At 35.2% G+C, this 15,138-nt stretch overlaps 2 protein-coding genes across 2 annotated transcripts in view; one reads left to right on the forward strand and one right to left on the reverse strand.

Moving 5' to 3' along the window:
- The window catches only part of LOC140759987 (exocyst complex component SEC8), a 51,649-nt gene extending 45,381 nt beyond the window's left edge, over positions 1 to 6,268 (forward strand). Inside the window, exons 21-27 of the mRNA XM_073096739.1 lie at positions 1,566 to 1,764; positions 1,867 to 1,944; positions 4,724 to 4,825; positions 4,927 to 5,001; positions 5,486 to 5,581; positions 5,663 to 5,712; positions 5,788 to 6,268. Coding sequence (XP_072952840.1) covers positions 1,566 to 1,764; positions 1,867 to 1,944; positions 4,724 to 4,825; positions 4,927 to 5,001; positions 5,486 to 5,581; positions 5,663 to 5,712; positions 5,788 to 5,875 — 688 coding nt within the window. The 3' untranslated portion in view covers positions 5,876 to 6,268. The remainder of the gene's footprint in view (positions 1 to 1,565; positions 1,765 to 1,866; positions 1,945 to 4,723; positions 4,826 to 4,926; positions 5,002 to 5,485; positions 5,582 to 5,662; positions 5,713 to 5,787) is intronic.
- Positions 6,269 to 9,094: 2,826 nt separating this feature from the next.
- Positions 9,095 to 14,523, reverse strand: LOC140760410 (probable protein phosphatase 2C 27). The gene is made up of 4 exons (XM_073097341.1): positions 14,204 to 14,523; positions 11,560 to 11,760; positions 10,245 to 10,456; positions 9,095 to 9,874 (listed from the first exon to the last, which is right to left on the reverse strand). The coding sequence occupies exons 1-4, from the start codon at positions 14,300 to 14,302 to the stop codon at positions 9,310 to 9,312; spliced, it is 1,077 nt and encodes a 358-aa protein (XP_072953442.1). The 5' UTR covers positions 14,303 to 14,523; the 3' UTR covers positions 9,095 to 9,309.
- Between the last annotated feature and the right edge of the window lie 615 nt (positions 14,524 to 15,138).

A 15,138-nucleotide genomic window follows, 5' to 3' on the forward strand; every position in this document is an offset into this window, starting at 1 on the left:
ATAAATTGGCCTTCTTTTGCACTCTAGCTCTTGTCTATAATGCATGCATCCATATATTTAGTATCATTCTAGCATTATGTATGTATGCAATGACTACATATTAACATCTACATTTGCCATCATACAATAAATCAGCCTTCTTCTGTACTTATAGCTCATATCTCTAATGCATGCATCCATATATGCAGTATCATTGTCTATGTATGCATTGACTACATATTAATATCTATTTGTAGGTATGCAATTGAAATTCTTGAATAAGAAATGGGATAGGTGGGGATAAGAGAGGAGATAAGTGGCTAACTTAAACAAGGGCTTTTGGTTTTGTAGAATTAAATAGGTTGGTAGTAGGAGAGAGGAGAGAGGATTTTGAAAGTGTAATTGGGCTTATGTGCTAATAATTTAAAGTGTTTTTTAATCTATTAGGGATAGTTTGATGTTAGGTTATAAATCTAGAATAGTGTTCCTTAATCTAAATTAGGGAAAAAGATAACCTAGAACCAAACCGAAGTTTAAGCCAACTTGCATCCTAGTATTGTGATTAGAATCTTGTTCCATGCTCACAAATAGGATGCAAGATGAAGTGCTTCTGGCCCTCAATTTCAACTTTCAACAAACAATTTTCAAGACTTATGATATGATAGTTGTTACTTAGGTACATAATCCAGGTCGTGAGGATTATCTTACTTTGATGTGCTGCTGGCTTCAATTGGCAAAGCAAGCATGCGGAGAAGTAAAAGTTTCTATATTGGATTTAAAATCAACAATCATTGTGATGTTGCATAATTCCCCAACCTAGAAACAAATTGAATCATGCTACATGTTCGGGTTGTAGGAAGGTGCTGCTACCTGGGTTGGACAGATCATCTGCTCTCTGTTACATGCATTCTCTTTTTTGTTTTTCAAAATTCTAAACAAGAGTTTGCTAAGTAAGGTGGTATACGACTCGCACTTCATACATCCTGCATGCTCCTAGTTAATGGAGCCATATATCATTCTATCCATGTCAACTCCATCTTGTATTTAATAAAAGAATCTGAAACAGAGACACATAAGCTCGTTGTCAACCAGTACTGAACTCAAATTTGGATTTTTTTAGTTTTCAGGACTTACAGAACTTTAATGTCTAACCAGTAACTACCATTGGTAGAAGACCTCCCTGATATTTCTAACATTCCAAATCATGCTAGTGATGAATCATATGTTTACTGTGAGGAGAGAAGATTTACATAAGAGCAGATGTATTCTATGGAATAATTTGCTTTCTTCTGTGAAGTTTTGTAGCATGTCCACTCTGCGTATACCTGCTTCAGATGCTCTTTTCTTTCTTAGGAGCATGAGCTGCTTATGTTGTAGTTTAGATTTTGTGTTTTCTTTCTTAAGACATTTTTTGGTTATCTATACTGCTTCTTCAGACCTCCTTTTAGCACTTCAACTTGCAATTTCGGACTGCAATTTTTCTTTTTACTCAACCTTAAGGAACTCTTCATTGAAATGCTTAGATTCTATTGTAGCTTGGTTGATCACTAATGTTATTACGTAAATTGGTAACTTACAAAGTCCAGGCTTGGAGAGTCCTTCATTAGGCCACAAACTAGCTCAGAGAACAGAAATCATGCCAATCAAGCTCATCACCATACACGTACAACAAGTGCAGTTCCAAAAAGCCTCGGATCTCTCGCTAATGAGTACAAAAAATTAGCACTTGATTGTTTGAAAGTTCTACGGTTGGAAATGCAACTAGAAACAATATTTCACATGCAAGTATGTAGCTTTCCATCTTTACAAATTTTAATGCTGTTTTAATCAGAAATATGTGATGTTCAGTTAAATGGAAGTAGTGAAAGTGATTATGAATTTAAACAGGAAATGACTAACAGACAATATATTGAAGATCAAGATGCTGAAGAGCCCGATGATTTTGTTATTTCACTTACAGCTCAGGTATACTTTATTTCCCTCCAACCTTTGTCTTATTGGGTAGCTGATATAGGTTATATATGGTATCCTTGTGCATTAGGAAGCTTTTGAAGTAATCTTGTTGGGACCTGGTTCAGATTGTTTTGGATGAGACAATTGGACTAATTGTAGCCTCTAGGAACAGGACAAGTACCAACTGACAAGCCACAAAGACTGCAGCTTTACTAGAAATCAGTATGACTATCGAAATCATTGATCTCAGTGTGATAACTGTTGATCATTCTGTCCTGTGTACTAAAGGTAACAGGCACTAGTTGGACCTTAAATTTTATTGACTCACGTGGTCCAGATGCTCTAGAATTTGTGTCAGTTCATTTTACCAGAAACATCAGAATGTGTATCTTGAGGCATATGATTACTCCCAAGTGTCAGGCAATTAAGCAGGGATAGATGGTTAGTAATCATCGCTCTGCAAGATATTCTCCTTTTAATCAGATTCTTTACTAAGGGCTTCAGCACTCTATGCAGTCCATGTAGATTTGCTTAAGAGGATTGCTTTAATTTCTGAATTCTCATCATCACCATCCCTATATAATAGTTATTAGAACTTCATCATTTGATTTGTGCTCTCAAGCTTGGGAAGAATTTCTATCGCACTACTTTTGGCCAAGGAATCAACCTTAGATCTTATCTTTTTTCCTTGCCTTCTCTGGTAAAGCCATGCAATTTTCATGGTGGAGATCTTTTTATTAAGTTTATGCGGTGTATCCAGTTCTAGACTTCTAGTAAAAGATCTTCAAATCTAGAATTCTTACATAGATTGTGCATACTTTATACCTCATGCAGGTTGCAGTTTAGAAATACTCCAACTCATAACTCAAGTATTCTTGGATGTATTCTTCTTAAATCAAGGCTTCAGCCTTTTCATGAACTTGGTTTTTATATCTTCATTGAAAAAATTAGTCCCTTTTGAATGAAATACTGTTCCAGTCTGGATGTTGTATGCCTTTGAAGTTTTCTTGATACAAGAAGTTCCATAAGGGCAAACATGATCTTCTTCTCCAGGTTCAAATAAAAAGTAAATGCTCATACTCAGGTCTTTCACTAAACGAAATAAAGCAATTCTTGGTGTTTTACGAAAAAAGATCTTGTAATGCGCCTTTAGTTTTTGGTGTTGAAGAACTGGATTCCAGCTCATAATGCTTATTGATTAAGTTCTCTTAGATCTTTTCTCCTGTTCCTTCGACATTTAATCAATACGTCGAGATCTTTGCTGAAGTTGGCTTCAAGATTTTGCATCTCCACAATCAGCATGCCTGGTGACTCCCCATTGACATCTCTCAACAATAAGTTCCCAATCAACTCCTCCACTTCAGTGAAATGATGCTTAATCTATAAAGCACGGATACTCCATTTATTCAGCTTAATCCATGTTTTTAGCTTCATCCACTGGGAAATTTCTTGTTGTGCCTCAGTTATGCTCAATAGCAGCCATGAAATTGTCTTCTTGTCATTAGACAATAATTGTTTGCCTACATCCTCCTTAGTGCCTTCCTACACACCTTATAGGCCATTCTCGATGCTCATCCCTTTGGATTCTGGCATATTTCCTCTGCCAGAACTGCCAAGGAGAAGAGGAGAAGCGAGAAGGTCATCAATAGTAGAATGATAATATAGTTTTGACTTTCTTCTGCTGGAATTTTTGGATCCTGCACCATTCCTTAATGAATATGAAGGTAGCTGTATAACCCTTTGGCCAATAGTTGCTCGGAAGAGGAGAAAACTCAGAAAGTTAAAGGTATCTCCGTCAATAGGAATTAGGAAATAATCATTGCAGGTCTCTCAGCCAGGCCATTCACTATGGATGTTTCTCAAGTTAGATTCCATTATTATTATTTAGGAGGATATAATTTCCACTATTGGAGAATATCAAATTCCATTGAGAACCTTTATTAATGTACATGTACATGAATACCTACTTGCAGATATGAGTACTTACAAATTATGTATAATGTAATTGTCTGTTGTGTTTGTATGTCTTTATCAAACTTAATTATATTTCTATGTAGATATAAACTGAGAACATTTCTGACACATCATTCTTTAACAAAAACATTTAAACTTTAGCTGTGTGATACTTGGAAGATGGAATGAGTTCGTTATTCTCTATATGCACTCGATGAACTGAGATTACATATTTTGATGTTTGAAAACAATTATAATCATATTTCTATTGCATTATACTGACAAATGCAGTACTTAGTATAAACTTTTAATTATCTTTCAACCTGGAAACAAAAGAAATACCAAATCAAACTTTGTATGATGAGATATTGTCACTTCAACCTTCTGGCCATGTTGAATGTTCTCATCTATCATGACTGCTGCTGCTGAACTTAACCTCCAAAATCCTTAGACTAAATCTGGTACTCCAAAAGTTGCCCCTTGTCTTGACGACATTAATTAATCAGATGTCAGTTCATATTATTTCATATAATTGTATAATTGTATCAGGTTTCTATTCTGATAATTCAAGATCATTAACTATAGGACAGCCTATACCCTCATAATTTTTCCTTATCAGAATATTGTGATGGATATTAATGTTGCTGTTGCCAATTTCTGGAATATTTAGACCAGTCTGGAGGATTATTTTCCAGTGCCTTTAATATTCTAACATTCCATAATTATAATGTATTACATATATTTGTGGGCTATAAATGTGAATTTAATAGATATTTAAATTTCTAAAATTACTGAGATCATTGATAGTGTTCTGAGTAAGTCTTCCCTTCTCGAGCAGATCACACGTCGTGACGAAGAAATTGCTCCATTTATTGCCGAAGAAAAGAGGAACTACATATTTGGTGGCATATGCAGTGTTGCAGCAACTGCATCAATCAAGGTTGGAGCCATATTCTCTGTTCCTGTGTTTATGTGAATAAATGATTGTTCTAATATAAATTTGCTTCTAGTTTCTCATTTAGAAATGAAATTCTTATACAGGCACTTGCTGAAATAAAATCCATTAACTTATTGGGGGTCCAGCAAATATGCAGGAATTCTATTGCACTCGAACAGGTTAGCCTTTTGAATTGGTACCTGATTGTTTCTTCTAGTAAAGCATCAATCATTGTTACTTTTAAGCAACGATACCCGTGCCAATCAGCACTTGCATGCATGCAGCATACCGGCACGTAGCACGAGGGGTGCTGTATGGCACCCCTCCTAGTAGCACTTCACTCTTTGTTGTCGTCATCATCCCCACTTGCCATCGCAGCTGAAGAGTGAAGTGTTGTTAGTCTCCCTCTTTTTCTCTCCTTCTCTTGAGGCACGGCACAACATGTGCCGTGTTTTAGAGTACTGTAGCTTCACTTTATTGCAAGATGCAATTTGTATGAAGTTGTCTCATTGCTAGATGAGCCTATACTCGATTGTTTATAAAATTAAACTTGCACTCAGCTGTCTATCCTTCACTGTTTTCGTAGCCATATTGACCAACTAAATAGCACTGTAAATCCATTGAACGGAAAGAGTTATCTTCTCATCTTTATTTCTGATGCAGGCTCTGGCGGCCATACCATCAATAGATAATGAAGCAGTCCAGCAGAGATTAGATGGTGTTCGGACATACTATGAGCTGCTGAATTTGCCATTTGAGGCACTTCACTATACTTGGAAGCAAATTTTCTTTAGATTCTATATATTTCAGATTGTTTACACCATGTCTTCTCATATGCAGGCCTTGCTAGCATTCATCACAGAGCATGAATACCTGTTTACAGACAAAGAGTATGCAAAAAACTTAAATTTTCTAATTTATGTCTGCTTATTGAACTAGGATGATTCATGTGGCTTCTTTGACAGGTACTCAAGCCTCTTGAAGGTGAATGTGCCTGGCAGAGTGATCCCAACAGATGCAGAGCAGCGCATTTCTGGGATCTGGAATCGCTAGTTTGTTCAGAGAGAGAAACTGAGGATAGATTTTTCCATTTGGTGAGCCTCCATGGGCTAGTATGGCAGAATCATTTGAAGCTATCTACTGTGAGATGCAACTGTCAGGAAATCGGCCTAATAGATGTTTCAATTCCCAGAGTGTTGGTATAGTTGTGTCATTGTTCTTATTGTCTGTGACGGCATTTGCTTTTCTTGGTTTTGTTCTTTCTTTAATTTGGTAGTCTTAAGTTATATGAATATTCTTCTTTTCTATTCTTTTAAGCCTCCTGGACATTTTTGTTGATAGCTGGAAGAAATGTAGCAGCGCGATTGGATTTCATGTTGTAAAAATTCGAGATGTTAAATGATAATATATGATTTGGATGTTCCTAATGGATGTCAAACAAGGTTGCCATCGATTGGTAAGTTAGGGATATTGTGGGACTTATTAACTGCTTCACATATCAAACTTTTAACTGCTTCACATATCAAACTTTCAAGAATATGGGAGGAAAGACATTGTATATAAAGAGAGAGTCAAGTCCCCTTTTTATTGATTCAGAAGGTTAGATCATAATTGATGTTATACTTGTAAAAGTTATTATGGTGTTTCTTTGTAAATTAGTACAGTTTATTATAATCATAATTGATGTGATATAAAATTAAAATCATAGTTTGGCTAAAAATAAAACTATTCTATGATTGAAGTGGTTTTTATTTAAGGATATAATAGTAATGTGTAGATATAAAAATGTTAGATAGAAGAGATGAGAGAGAAGTAGATATTAGTAAACTAGTATCAAAACAAGTGACTATTTACTTTTCATATTAGTATAAAAAGGTTTACACTAAATTAAAAGTTTTCTTGTTCTACAAATTAATGAGACATTTCCTTGTACCTTGGGAATCAAGAGTTTGCAGACAAAGACTGATGGGTTGGCAAAGCATAGCATTCCTTCAATCCTGCTTTCCTTGGGCATTCCTGACCCTTTTGGGCCTCCAGTAGGTAACTCTAATTGACTGAAATAAAACTAATATTGTCTATTAATCACCGAGGATCGTGCTCGAATTAATAAAGAATAAATACGGATTAAATGTACTTTGACATCGTTCTCCTTAATAGTTACACTCTATTAGTCACATTCAATGCGGAAGTCATAAATACAACCTTTCTAGTTTCTTAGATACCTTGCTTGATGGAGAACCTTATAGATAGATAGATAGATAGATAGATATCTGAAGAATAGGTGTCGATTACATATTTATAGAATAACGAATAAGTATCATAGTCCATTAAACAACTCTTATCATAATCTCAATCTGAATTGAGATATAAAATCTTTATCCTTTTATGATAGACCACTTAAAAGGGATAAATTCTAATATTCTCCCACTTGATCTAACATAATCACAAGATGCATCTCTTAAAGTACTTTGACTAAGACAAGTGAAATAGCTAGGAAGCATCCATATAATTACTGGCCCAAAAATTTTATTTATGCTTATTTGATCTTAACGCAAATAATTTACTCATCATAAAAATCCATATATTACTTATTCCTACTCATTTAATTAATGTAAGTACTCTGTCGATGCATCAAATAACATTCCATAAGTAATAGTATGTGAAATATTAATATACTTTTATGTGAAGAACAGCATTGGACGTGGGCCATTAACATAGATTTTATTTTTCTTCTATAGATTAGCCACCACCCTTATAAAAAGTTTTGGTAGAGTCGGAGATCAGACATAGATATAAGATCAAAAGGAAAGCCTCCATCCTATGTACACCTATATCCTAAAGTTCTACTCATATTTCTGAAACACTACTGGAATATAATTCAAAACAAATTAAGGGGAAAGATTATTGGAACTTAAATGTCACCAAAGATTTGAGCATGCGAGTATTATTCTCTTTAGATGGATGATGCTAGGCAATTCATTCTATTTTTTATCTTTTATAGCTGAGATTTATGATTGTTTTGCAAGATTTTATTTTCTATTATACTGATTGAAACTGCTATTTATATGAAAATTTTAAATCTGCTGAGAAAATTGCTAAGTAAAGTATTTGAGAAACCCTTCATAGAGAAACTACTTGTAGATTCACTAACGAGGTCAGCGATTTATATACAAAAAATTCTCTAATGCTTAGCAATTAATTTAGAAAATTTTAAATTTCCAAATAAATTGCCAACCAAGTAACCTATATTTATCGATTTTTTAACTCACTTAATCTCGTATTTAAGTTTGGAAGTGGATTAAACACATGAATAAAAAAAAGTTGGCAAACTTAAAATAGTAAAAAGCTTCTACCATGATATACCCTACATTAAAGTACAAAGAAAGAAAAACACATTAAAAAAAGGAGATGGGCATCTAATAAATAATTTTTACTACTCTCATATTGCTCTCCAAAACAAAGGATCATGCTCAATGTATTCATATGACATCGCTATCCTTAATATTTACACCTAACTTAAAAGTCCTATACATATTTATAAGGTAAAGAATAGGTATCCTAGTCCATCAATTACAGGGTTAGATCTTTATCACATTACGTCTTTATCTAGTCTTATCTCTATAGGATTAGATCAAAATCCACTGATAGTGATTATCTTAGACCACTTAAAGTGATACAGTCATCGAGCAACTTAGCCCTTTTGGGCTAAAAAGTAGTCAACTGTTTTGGAATGTCTTTGACTTAGAAGACAGGAAAGGGATCCTTCACAGACCTTCCAATCTCTAAGAGGGAGTTGCCAAGTCCAGTGAAGGCTCTTCTCCCTCTGTAATCCTCTCCCTCTCCCTCCCTCCTTCCTTCCTCCATGTAACCATATCCTTTTGTATACTTTTTAATTAAACACTTTAATAAAAACAATTTGTTGCAAGTTTATTTTATGTTTGAAGAACAAAATATGAAGCACAATGCGTAACATTTTGTTGTCCATTCTGATAGAAGAGTTAAAAATATATATATATATATATATATATATATATATATATAACAATTTCACATTAGTCTAGACTACATGAGTACTCAAACCTTTCTATCAAAATCAAAGCATATCTCAAGCTAGAAAAATGAACAGTCTGAATGATACATTGAAAGCTTTTTCTTTTTTTGAATCTCATGCCATTAAGGACTATTTCTTGAGAAGAAAACAACAGTAAGAAATGAAGGTTGGTTTATAAACATCAGTTACACTGAGAAACTCCAGGATTATTTACACAAATGAGTCATAAGCATCACAACAGTAAAAGCTCATGAGAGCCTTCCGGATGCATTCCTAGCTCCACCTAATTTACATTTCGTTCCATGAGACAACACTTCAAGATCTAGTGTTGTCTTAACAGAATTATTTTGTATAGTCATGGAAATACATCTAATTTGTGAAATGATGTGTCTACGTACAATTTTACGACTCACCGTGTATATCATCAAGATCGCCTTTATTTACCTTCTAAGAGTAGCCTGAGGCTATGAAGCCCCTCTGCGGAGATGCTGCGTGCTACTCTCGTACTCCGGGCTCTTACCCGAAGTGGCGGATCCAAGTGAAAGCTTACCATAACGACAGTTATATTGTCTCTGGCTCCTCGCCCTATTGCCTCTTCGATTAATTCCTTGCAACACAATTTCACATTGTTGTGGTCTTGCAGCCTCCTCCGAGAAAAGTCCACAGCGTTTTGGTTGGAGAAGACGTCCCAAAATCCATCGCTGGCTATTAACAAGAACTCATCATCTTTGGTTAGCGTGACCAGTTTGAGCTCCGGTTCAGCACTCAACGGACCTCCGGGCTCGCCTATCTCTTTCATTCCCTCGAGATGCCAATCACCGATCGCTCGGGAAACACCTAGCAGACCATTCAGGTATCCATCATCAACATAACCACCAAGTGATTCTATGCGCTTCCTTTCCCTGATGCAACAAGGTCTGTGATCCTTGGACATTTCTACCGCAATCCCAAGACGGGAAAGTACTGCTCGGCAATCTCCAGCATTCGCGACTAGCAGAGATCTTCATTTTGCACATGGTCCATAGGAAATGTCAGCAGATCATAAGTAGAACCGACCCACCATGATAAGATACACATGTAGAAGCAAGCCCACTTAAAACAACAAAATCCTTTGAAGTTAAAAGGAAAAGAATTCACAGGCTAATAATTATCAGAAAACAACAAGAACATAATGTAATGGTATTAGAAGAGAAATCTGAGATCCTCCTGAGAAATTCTATCTTTTGGTGGTTTTCCTGATGCCAGTTTCAACAATTAATACTATATAAGAAAAGATAACACAGAAGAAATAGTGTACCAAAGATAAAAGTAAGTCAACCAAAATACAAAAAGTGGAGTTAATCTTCTTACAGTGAAGAATAACCAACTTACCTTCCAAAAATCATTGCAGTGAGTGCCGTTGTGCCAGAAGACATGGTTGACTGAAGAGAGGATGTCTTTGCAAACTGAGTATCAGTTTGCATAAAAGATCTTGTGACAACCTTCTCAAGCTCAAGAGGGAAATCAGCATCTTCCACGATGAGCCTAGGTAAGTTATCACGAACAAAATGTGCAGCACCTTTTCCACCATGTCCATCAAATACCTGATCGAAGAATGGAGAACAAGTGACTTCAGGACATTATTATATCAACGTAAACAGTGAAAGGTACAAAATGATATTAACAACTAAATTCTACTTTTAGATGGGACTTATTATCTGAATTTTCTTGTTTTGTAATAGTAAATCTACAAGCAACTTAACTGGACACAGCCAAGTTTCAACCAGAATGAAACAAAGAACCCTGCCACAATAATTTTGGCAGCAGGGAAACCATCTTGTTACTGTTCTTCAAATATTAAGTTGGGCATTGATGGTGTAACAGAAAAAACAGCCTGAGTATTGACTCTCTTAAAGTTTATATACATAGATGTGGTTATCATGATATCGCTTTACTATCTTAAAATGCACGACATGAGATAAAAGAAAATTATCAATTAAATCACAATCTCCAAGATCCTCTGAAAATAAAGTACTGCAATTAGCATCCAAGAGAATAACTAACAGAAGTAAGAGAACTAACAATGGTATGACTATTTAGGTTACTAATAAGTAATAAGAATTAATTAAAATTTGAAACAGTGAATAGTATTTGCAATTGCAATAGTAAAACATTAGGAAGTAGAAACAATATGAAACCAGTGATACAAGTGATGGTGGGGAAGTCTTTAAAAGCCGCAAGAGGTATAATCTATAAAATATATTTTACTGTTACAGTTACATTGACTTTTCCAGCTGTCACCTTTAGTAATTGTTTATCGGATCTACCAATGATTATAACAAGAACAGTCACTCTGAGGATTACGTATACTATATGATTACTATTGAAGACATGGAAAAAAAAATAAGACAAGTTTGCTGCTACAATTAGGTGGATTAAAATACATTAGTATAATCTACTTTCAGCATCATGAAACTTCAAATTTATTTCTTCCTAATTGTTGCCCTCTTCTTATATAAATAAAGAAAAACAGCTACAGCAAGAAGTTGGTCAGCAACTAACTGAAGAGCAATTTAGTATGGCAGCATTTTCTTCTTGAAAATTTAGGTAAAGATCAAGGAGAAAGCAATATGTTCTTGTTGAATATGAATGGTATCTTAGATAATGTAGACCACATAAAAACACAAAAAGGATTTTACAGAATTACCCCATAGAAGGAAACAGCTTCCCCAACCACAGAATGGTAACCAAACTTCTTAGCCAGGTCCGAGATGCATACATGAGTATCTTCCATATACTCACGGCCGCCAATATCAGACCATTCCCCTGATCGGATAGTTGGCACAAAATTGCTTAACTGATTTTGCCTTGTCTCGACAGTCACTGTGTGCTCACATTCCCCTTCCATCTGCCAAATTTCATAACAGAATTAAACAAAAGGATTATATAAGTGAAAAAGTGAAAATAAAAGAAGACATGAATATAGTTTAGAAATAAAAACTACCAATAGAAGACAAACACCTACTAATGAACCAACACCAATATGATATCAGCTAATAAATCTACACATTTTTTTGTCCCATCTGCACTCTAGTAATATACCAAAGTTGTTAACTTGTACTTCTATGTATACCATAACAACAACCAAATTTTCAGTTTCAACTCTTTGAGGTCCTCTCTCTTCTGCCACACCTTAATGTGCATGACCTGTAGAGTTATAGATAGAATTTATATTGATATGAGGTACTCGCAGCAACTAAGGCCTATGATTATTCATTCTTGAATAAGATAGGAAAGATGAATTACATGAGGTTTGTGGCCTACGTTGATTAAGCCAACTGTCCACCTAAGAAGATCAGAAGGTCAAGATTAAACCATTAATTACAAAACAAAATTTAGAGGCCTAAATTAATTGTGGCATATTTTATTATTTACTAATTCCTATTTTATCCACCCTCTTGTAGAAATTCAGTCATAACACACACACATACACACACACACACACACACACATATATATATATATATATATCAAGAAGTGTTAAGTGGAATACTTTTGGCCACTTTTCTAAGCTATTTCTCTTTTATTTGCAAATGAAGGAAGAAAAAATGTAGGATAAGAATAAGAAAAGATGAATGGAAAAGATACAATTACATATCAACTTACTTTTATTAGCTCCCATACATATATATGCAAACATATAGAAACAATCAACTTGCCCATAATTGCTTATGATTAGGTAACATGATCTAAACACAGTGAGATATAACCCCTTGTAGGAATTAACTAAAAAGAATATTAAAAGTACCTAAACTACTAACTTGGACTCCACTCACACTCTAATACAGCCAACTAAGTATCCTTGAGAACCTTGGCATGTGTCCAAGATGTGGAAACGTCAATCCATTGAATCCAACCTTTTGGATACATGAGTACTCATACTTAAGTGATCATGATATATGGTAAATAGGAAGGGCACAAGAAGAGTTAATGTGAAAACACTTTTTATCATTCATGTATCTACTGTATGAAAAGAACAGTTTCATTCAGGAAGAGTGTTATGGAAAGTGATGTCACGAACCACAATTCAGCTTGGAAGAAGGATAATCATGGGTTTTCTCAGTTATCCTTCCAAACAAGGCTATATTATGCCAAATTAATTGAGAGAAGAATTACAATCTTATAAAACCTATGACTCTTATAACAGGATACTAGGTGCAATTGTAATGATTAAGAGTAGCATACAATTACCCCCAACATACAGAAAAAAAAAAGACCTTACCATTACATATATCCTGGTAGTCTGGGATAACCTAATTGTGAACAGTTACATCACAACTATTTCTGTACTGCTAAAGAAACAAAGTCAAACACCTAAAAAAACAGACCATAATGAGAAAACATCTACCATGCAACGCCCTTTTTTTCCAGATACAGGTAAAAGCTTAAAATTAGGTTGCTCTGCCACCATAAAGTTTCTTAAATTGCACTTTGACTAATCACAAAAGCAGGTACTCATATAGAAACAAATTATACTCCCAGACAATATTGAAACGACAGGAGTCAAACAAGGAAATTCCACAACTTGGGCTTATATTTCTCATTCCTACATAAATCCAAAGGTAATGCACAAATTTCAGCCACCAAGGAAAAGGCATCTGTAGAATTTAAAAGATAAAAACAAGGTAACCTCCAAAATATGACCCATCATAAAAGCAATCTCACACAAAATTTCGAAGTCACTACTCTTCCATGCAGATCATAGGACCCTACGAATATATTTGAAGCAACCTCATTGAAGAAGACACCTTTCGGGGTGAGTGCAACTACCATAAATGCACCACCAACCAACACGCGGGCACAAGAGAGGGAAAACTCTTCCCCACAAGCTGTCACTTTGTCTATCTAGTTCTCCCATTTCTTATGGCTGCCACCTAGCAATGCCTGTGGCGAAGTGGTCGCAGACCCTGCTGGATTATTATGGAAGAACCAACTGCCCACTCTATCTTCTTCTGTAGCAAATTGAAACTAAACTCCTAACTCTTTATAAACAAGATAATTCCATAGAATTCAGTTCAAATCCATTTTTTTTTCAACCCAAAGCAATACAATTCAATTAGATTCTCATGAACTTAGATCAATCGAAAAAACTCTCTCTCATTGAGATACAGAAAGAATCCCATAACTTGTTCTGCTAATTTAAATAATTCAACACAGGAAGAAGAGAAACCCAAATATAAACAATACTCAGAAACTAAAATCCCTTCAAGAATCCTGCATCCATCCATCCATCCAAAGAACAACCAACCAAAACCAAAAAATAAAAAAACAAGCGGAAAAGCCAAACATACATGAGAATTATCAGTATCCGGGCTTTTCTCGATCTGGGTCTCGCGAAACTCCAACTTTTCGACCTTCTCCACGGCCTTATCGACGTCCTCCACGCACATGGCGGCGCAGCCTAATAGCCCGAAGAACCCGAAACCAAGAAGAGAGACGCGCAGGAAAGATGCTTGGAATATCTTTGTCAGTTCCTACGAAAGAGCGTGAGGATTGATGAATTTGATTTAATTTTTTTTTCTCTCTTTCTTCTTCTAAAATTAAGGAGCAAGGAGTGATGGATGGAAGGAGTGGGGAAATGTACGGAGAGAGGAGAGAGAGAGAGAGAGAGAGAGAGAGAGAGAGAGAGAGGAGAGTCCGAGAGAGATATTGTTTTGATCTCCGAGTGCGTGGGCTTTTAATCGACGGAGATTTTTTCTTTTATTTATTTATTTATTTTCTTTTTTAACCATTTTTATTTTTTTGTTCGTGTGTTTGTGTGGAAGGAGGAACAAATGACACAGCGTTACACGCGTGCAAAGCTGCTCCACTGGTAGGTAAGTTTGTAAACCGACACTTGTTTAGGGTTTTGGTTTTCAATTTTCACAACCCCCCATGGAATTTTGTTTTTGTCATCTTGATCCAAACTTGTGCGCTTTCTTTCTTCTTTTTTTTTTCTCGAAATGCTTTTTTTTATATTATTCATGAGCTCGAAGGCTAAATATAGGCCGGATAAAAGGTCAATCCTTCCTAGATACAGAGACACTTCGGTCCGAGCTTTTAGCTGCCTAGTCTATAAACATCGTTGCTGTTCCTTCAAACTAATTACACTTCCAAGTTATCAACTGAATCGAGTTAAGCCACTAAACTATCAAATAAATAATTTATCTATAATATTATTTGAGATTGGAGTTGAACCTATAAACCTCCTTAGTCATGGAAAAGATATTGGTTGCTTGTTTGACTT

Source organism: Typha angustifolia, chromosome 5 (genome assembly GCF_048772165.1).
Source record: "Typha angustifolia cultivar Huaian chromosome 5, ASM4877216v1, whole genome shotgun sequence".
NCBI classification, from domain to species: Eukaryota; Viridiplantae; Streptophyta; class Magnoliopsida; order Poales; family Typhaceae; genus Typha; species Typha angustifolia.